The sequence below is a fragment of the Myxine glutinosa genome, unplaced genomic scaffold, assembly GCF_964187855.1.
Source record: "Myxine glutinosa unplaced genomic scaffold, kmMyxGlut1.1 SCAFFOLD_2008, whole genome shotgun sequence".
NCBI classification, from domain to species: Eukaryota; Metazoa; Chordata; class Myxini; order Myxiniformes; family Myxinidae; genus Myxine; species Myxine glutinosa.
The window spans coordinates 20,040-27,500 of NW_027618103.1; the positions used below are offsets into that span (position 1 = coordinate 20,040).

Below are 7,461 nucleotides of genomic sequence, written 5' to 3' on the forward strand. Positions count from 1 at the left end.
ATAATTACCATTAAAATATTCTACAGACCGAGTCCCCCCTACGGTGAAAATTTGATCTCAATCGGTCCAATTATTGCAGAGAAAATCTTTTTTAAAGGAAATTAAAACTTAAAATGGCACTGAGTTAGGATCATCAGAATTATCAGAATTACCAAAGTTCAAAGTGCCATAACTTTGTCAAAAATGATCGAAACGTCGTGAAGTTCGAACTTGATCTGTAACTTATCATGAGGAAACCATGTGCCAAGTTTGAAATCATTAAGAGTTTATTGAAGAGTTTAATTATCTTTATTAAGAGTTTAATTAAAAGCATTAAGAGTTTAGAAAAAAATTCTGGAAAACTGTTCTTTGCGTGACAGACTGACGGACGGACAGACTGACAGACTGACAGGAGGGACGGTATGCAAACCTATAGTCCCCTCTGGTGTACACCGGTAGGGGACTAATAAGCAAACAGTTTACAAAGCTCTCTTCAGCAATGGCAAGGAACACATGTGGCTTTTCATGCCCGGAGCAAAATAAGCAAAAGCTATACATGAATACAGTAATGATGGGTTCAGGAAGGTACTTGTAAAAGAATAAACTTATGTTATGGCTCAACTACAAACTTACATTGATCAGGCCAAGGTGAATTTAGACAGAAAAAAATATATAACAAAAATGAGGAAAAACATCCCAATGAGGGGGGAAAAATTAATTTCCCTTATTCCCCCCCAAATACCTTTCTTCACGGAATCTGCTACAACTTTAGCCTTCTTGCTTGCTTCTTCGTCACTTTCTGAAATCGGCAATGGCTTAGGCTGTGAAGGACTAGTTGAAGGTTCAGCGTCACCATTCCAGTTCATGCACTGATGTGCCACACTCTGGTTAATCTTGCATTCCAGGACACTGAAAAAGTAGCAAGTAAACATTTGAGATGGAGACCAGCAGCAGAAACAGATCAGAGATCAAAATTAGACTCCTTGGAAAAAGGGGAAAGGAGGGGACACAATGAAGTTATACCTCTATCCAGATATGCACCACTTTGTGTGACCATATATCATGCCATCCATAAAATAGAAGTGTATGCTCACAGATAAATCCACATCTGCATTGCAAGAATATGTCGGATACATACAGTCGCGTGAGAAAGTAAGTACACCCCATGTAAAGTTTTGACTTTTTCAACATATTTCAACATACAACTATTTGATCTTCATTTCAACAATATTGACAGATAAAGGTGATATAATATAACAAATATCATGAAACATTTACATTTTGTAGTCCATTGTATCTATCTATAATTCCAGCAATCTCTGTGTGTCTGTGTGTCTGTGTGTCTGTGTGTCTGTGTGTCTGTGTGTCTGTGTGTCTGTGTGTCTGTGTGTCTGTGACCGCTGTTTCTCGACAACCACGGGTCCGATATACTTGAAACTTGCCAGGTATATTGCTGGGGACCCGAGGATGTGCCTTTTCAAGGTTTGAAATTAATCGGACAAGTACTTACCGAGCTATGGCGATTTAGCCGTTCGCCGTTCGCTTTGGCGTTGCGAATGGACCAAACCATTCATGTAAATAGAGGGGGGGGGGGGGGGGGGTTCTGTGGTCGTTCGCTTTGGCTTTGCGAATGGACCAAACCATTCATGTAAATAGAGGGGGGGGGTTCTGTGGTCGTTCGCTTTGGCTTTGCGAATGGACCAAACCATTCATGTAAATAGAGGGGGGGGTTCTGTGGTCGTTGCGAATGGACCAAACCATTCACATCGAATCATCGAATCACATCGAATGGACCAAACCGTTCGCTTTGGACCAAACCATTGCATGTAAATAGAGGGGGGGGTTCTGTGGTCGTTGCGAATGGACCAAACCATTCATGTAAATAGAGGGGGGGGGGGGTTCTGTGGTCGTTACTGCCACGTGGTTTCAAAGTTTTTTTTTGTTGTTGTTGTTTGCACGCATGTTTTTTTGCACCCACGTACGGGCACGCCCTAGGATGTTTACACACACACACCCCTACACAAATTTTTTTTTTTTTTTTTTTTTGGCAAGGAACGGGCACCCACGTACGGGCACGTCCTAGCTTATATATAGTACGGGCATGCCCTAGTAATTTAAATCAACATAAATGCAAATTTCGCATGTGGAAAAAGTAAGTACACCCCGACATTTATCACTACTTCAAACACCTAAAATTAGAATCAGGTGCACCAGCTCAGGCGCAAATGATTAGAACATCGTTAGAGAGGATCTTGGAGGAACCTGTCTTATTTAGACCTCAGACATTTAGTTTGGTTTGCTCTTTGTTGTTGAAGTGTGCGGTGTCACCATGCCTAGATCAAAAGAGCTGTCTGAGGCCTACAGAAATAAGGTTATAGATGCCTACGAGTCTGGGAAGGGATTTACAAAGATCTCCAAACAATTTGAAATCAATCATTCGACTGTCCGGAAGATCATCGACAAGTGGAGAAGATTCCAAACAACTGCCAACTTGTTCAGGCCAGGCCGCCCCAGCAAGTTCAGCCCGAGAGCAGACCGCAAGATGCTGAAAGAAGTCTCTAAGAACCCCAGAATGTCATCACGGGACCTACAGGTAGCTCTTGCCACTGTTGATGTCAAAGTGCACGAGTCTACCATTAGAAAGAGGCTGCACAAATTTGATCTACATGGGAGGTGTGCCAGGAGGAAACCTTTGCTGTCCAGAAAGAACATCAGGGCAAGATTAAAGTTTGCCAATGAACACCTAGGCAAAAACCAGCACTTCTGGAACAATGTGCTCTGGACAGATGAGTCAAAGGTGGAGCTATTTGGCCACAGTACCAGAAGAGATGTTTGGCGAAAACCAAAGACAGCATTTCACCACAAGAACCTGATACCAACTGTAAAGCATGGTGGTGGAAATATTATGGTTTGGGGCAGCTTTGCTGCATCAGGGCCTGGGCAGCTCACCATCATAGAATCCACGATGAATTCTTCATTGCACCAGAGGGTGCTTGAGGATAATGTGAGGCCATCTGTCGGAAAGTTGAAGCTCAACCGAAGGTGGACCTTGCAACATGACAATGACCCTAAACATACCAGTAAATCCACCAAGGAATGGTTGAAAAGAAAGAAATGGAGGGTTCTGGAATGGCCAAGTCAAAGCCCGGATCAAAATCCCATCGAGATGTTGTGGGGGGATTTGAAACGAGTTGTGCATGCAAGAAACCCCTCAAACATCACACAGCTGAAAGAATTCTGCATGGAGGAGTGGGCAAAAATTTCTCCCAGTCGATGTCAGACTGGTAGACAGTTATAAGAAACGCCTACTTGAGGTTGTTTCTACCAAAGGGGGCAATACCACCGATGAGAGCCAAGGGTGTACTTACTTTTTCCACATGTGAAATTTGCATTTATGTTTATTTAAATTATACAATGGATTACAAAATGTAAATGTTTCATGATATTTGTTATATTATATCACCTTTATCTATCAATATTGTTGAAATGAAGATCAAATAGCTGCATGTTGAAATATGTTGAAAAAGTCAAAACTTTACATGGGGTGTACTTCGTTTTTCACGTGACTGTATATATATATACATATTGTCGCATTCCTGCTAATTAAAATCTTTCCAAGGAATGGATCGGCGAACAAGCTGTTACTCCGAGGCATTCAGTCGAATGGTGGAGTTAATACGCGTATGGGAGTGAACGGGGGAGAAATCGGAGCCTTACCTGAACGGCTTCCACCCGACGTCTTCACACCTGGATAAGTAACTCAAACGAAAACGGATTTAAAATGTACAAAAATAAACAGGTGTGTGTGTGTGTGTGTGTGTGTGTGTGTGTGTGTGTGTGTGTGTGTGTGTGTGTGTGTGTGTGTGTGTGCGTGTACAGTATTGGAAATTATTATGAAAACAGAAATCCTGGGTATAAAATGTGAATAACAAGTGCTATTCTTTCGTATACATGTGTTGATAATAAGTTTTTGCATCTAAGGTGTAAAAATGAAATGGTCTATACTATAATACAGTCATCTATTGATATAGTGCACTGTGATTGCTTGCGTAACAACCACTCACAAAGTGCCACACGAGCAGGACTATAAAAGTAGAGGTGATGATATCAATGCTGTGTGGTGAATGTGTGGTGAATACTATCGCTCCTGGGAAGGAAATATCAAATGATAAGCATATAGAAATCAAAGTCTTAGTTAGTGAAGGCAACCCCATGCAGCAGACTGCAGCTTGAGTTAATGTTTCAGCAGGAGCGGTATGCAAGACTTGGAAGAGGATACGCAAAACTGGTGCTGTTAACAATAGAAGGAAAAGAGAGAGAACCCCCAAACTCTCCAAAATTGATGATAAGTACCACACACTAGGCCCCAAGGGTTTTGAAGAACTCAAAAAGGTAGTGGTATGCTCTCTATGTGACAGACAACGATTCAGTGGAGATGTTGTGATTGACCTAGCTGAAAGTACGGATGTTATAATGTCTTCAAGAACAGCAAGACATACATTGGCTCAAAGTGGCCTCAATGGATGCATAGCTGCCTGAAAACCTTTAATGAGGAGAGGCAAACAAAGAGGCCGTCATTAAAGGTTTTTGGGTGGCTACACATCCAGCGAGACTGCTTTGCACTAATGTGCATCTTGCTGTACTTTTTCAACCTTTGGAGTGAAGGTTTGTTGTCAGAAATTCAAGAGTGCTGCTCTTGAAGACAATTTGTGGCCTCTAACTCAAGGACCTCCTTTCCCCTACTCTAAGCACCTAAGTATTTTCATGCTGCATAAAGCAATGGCTAAGAAATTAAATGAAGGTATTATTATTGACTTATTGAACCTAATAAGCAACAAACTGGATTTTGATAAATCAAAAAAGGACCTTTAGTGACTACTTCCTATAAACTTGATCCAAAGACTGAATAGGAATGAAAAGTGGAAGAATAATTAATCAATGTTATTATTGGGTTTGGGTATTCAAAAGTATGTTTTTCTGTAACATATTACATATGAATGGACAACGCATGACATTTAGCCTTTTCTGTAACAGAATGTGTTCTCTCACCTGTGCTTGCGCTTTTTAATCCATGGCTTATTCTCTGTAGATGTTGTCACTTTGTTTTTGGAAAGAATTGGAATGCAAGCGCACCATCGGCAGTATTCAGAGTACGTTCGAATCTGGTATGTTTCTGCATCTTGACACATGTTTTTGGCTGCAAAAAATGCAATTGTCATAAATAATGAGGTCAGGAATAAATAAAAAACTGTAAAAAAAAAAAAAACAACCCAAAAATGCAAGTTCTCAAGGACACACACCAACCATGCCTTAAAAATGGGACGTGTAGATTTTACATTCAAATGAACTAATGTTAAAAAACATACTTCAAGGTGGTATGTATGTAGCGACGATGTGCACATAAATAAACAACTCCTTCAAAGTTGCCATTGGCCTCTTGGTGGCCTCTCTGATCAGTCTCCTCCTTGCTTGGTCATCCAGTTTGGAGGGACGGCCTGATATAGGCAGGGTCTTGGTGATACCATACTCCTTCCACTTCCTAATGATTGTCTTGACTGTGCTCCAAGCAATATTCAAGAGATTTCAATTTTTTTTTATATCCATCCCCTGATCTGTGTCTTTCCACAACTTTATCCCGGAATATTTACAAGAATTATTTACAAAGTGAGGGTTCTAAAACCGCAACAATATATATATTCCATGCGGTCTTTTGAAAGCTCCTTGGTGCTCATAGTTATGAAATGCACTACCCAGCAGAGGAAACCCACAGCAACAGCCGATTTTATTCTGAAATAATCAGAATCAATACGATTTAACACAGGTGGATGCCAATTCACTTGGTAAGTGATTTTGAAGGTTACACCTCAGCTAATTACCTCAGCCACCAAAGGTGGATGGAGGTTATGTTTTCACCCCCATCTGTCTGCAAACAAGATATTTCAAAAAGTTGTGAACGGATTCCGACGAAATTTGGCAGAGAGGTAGTGTATGTGACACGGAAGAAATGATTAGATTTTGGTGAAGATCCGGATCCGGCTAGTATAATTTATAAAGTGATTTTTCACCATTGGGACATAGGGCCAAAAACGATAAATAGCAGGATATCTCACAGAGGTTAGGTTAGGTGTGTGACGAGGATGAAATGATTTGATTTTGGTGAAGATTCTAATCCGGATCCAGGTCAGAGATTGTAAAAACTGATTCTTCACCATTAAGTGATGGGGTAAAACAGATATCTCAAAAAGTTATGGATGGATTCAGACGAAGCTTGGTGGACAGATTGCGTGTGTGACAAGGACGAATTGATTCGATTTCGGTTCAGGTCTGGATCCAGATATGACATATCAGTGGTATACAAAAGATAAACTGGTCACCTGGCAGAGGTATGCTCTCCACTGAGTGCCGTTCTAGTCCAGAAAAGACAGATTTAACGTAATTGAATTCCAGGCCATTCGGCAACCAATGGTGAAAATTTTAAAAGATGGTGTCGACTTTTTATAGGCACTGTATGTATATATGTGTATATGTATATACGTATGTATATATATATATACAGTCACGTGAAAAAGTAAGGACACCCCATGTAACGTTTTGACTTTTTCAACATATTTCAACATACAGCGATTTGATCTTCATTTCAACAATATTGACAGATAAACACAACAACAACAACATGCATTTTAAGGCCATTTTCCCTGCTAGAGCGGGGGTTAGCCTTGCAGTCCCCATGACAATCTTCTCCATCTTGCCCTATTTTCTGCATCTCTCCTTGTTAACCCCCTTGCCCGCATTTCTTCTTCCACCATCTTTAGCCAAGTCTTTCTCGGTCTTCCCCGTCCTCTACTTCCTTCTACATTCATTTCCATCACTCTTCTCAACCAGTCACTTTCATCCTTCCTCAACACATGACCAAACCATCTCAACCTGTTCCTCTTCACAGCATCAATCACAGGCTCTATTCCCATCCTCTTTCGCAATTCATCATTTGTCTTCCTCTCTCTCAACGATACTCCGCACATCCATCGAACCATTCACATTTCCACCCTTTCCAACCTTCGTTGCTGCTCTGTGTTCATTACCCATGTCTCGCTCCCATAAATCATAACACTTCTCACACATGCAGCATACACCTTTCCCTTCAGCTTCAACGACACTCCCATCCTCATTAGCACGCCACTCAGTTCCCGAAACGTCTTCCATGCACATCTCACTCTAGCAACTGTTGCCGAGTCTGATCCACTTTCTCCATTCAGCATGTCTCCGAGGTAGCAAAATATTTTCACACCTTCCAGCTTCACGCCGTCTCCAAGATCCAACTCAACATTTCCTCCATCTGCAGCTCCCTCTGTGCACACCTTACATTTGAATGGAGCTGCCATTATTGACAGATAAAGGTGATATAATATAACAAATATCATGAAACATTTACATTTTGTAGTCCATTATATAATTTAAATAAACATAAATGCAAATTTCGCATGT

The 7,461-nt window shown here is 41.0% G+C and overlaps 1 protein-coding gene across 1 annotated transcript in view; it reads right to left on the reverse strand.

The window, feature by feature from the left end:
• Positions 1-243: 243 nt before the first annotated feature.
• LOC137423862 (poly(A)-specific ribonuclease PARN) overlaps positions 244-7,461 on the reverse strand; it is a gene marked incomplete at its 5' end in the record, with an annotated part of 47,002 nt that continues 39,784 nt past the window's right edge. The window contains 2 exons of the mRNA XM_078769299.1: positions 244-888; positions 5,029-5,176. Coding sequence (XP_078625425.1) covers positions 618-888; positions 5,029-5,176 — 419 coding nt within the window. The remainder of the gene's footprint in view (positions 889-5,028; positions 5,177-7,461) is intronic.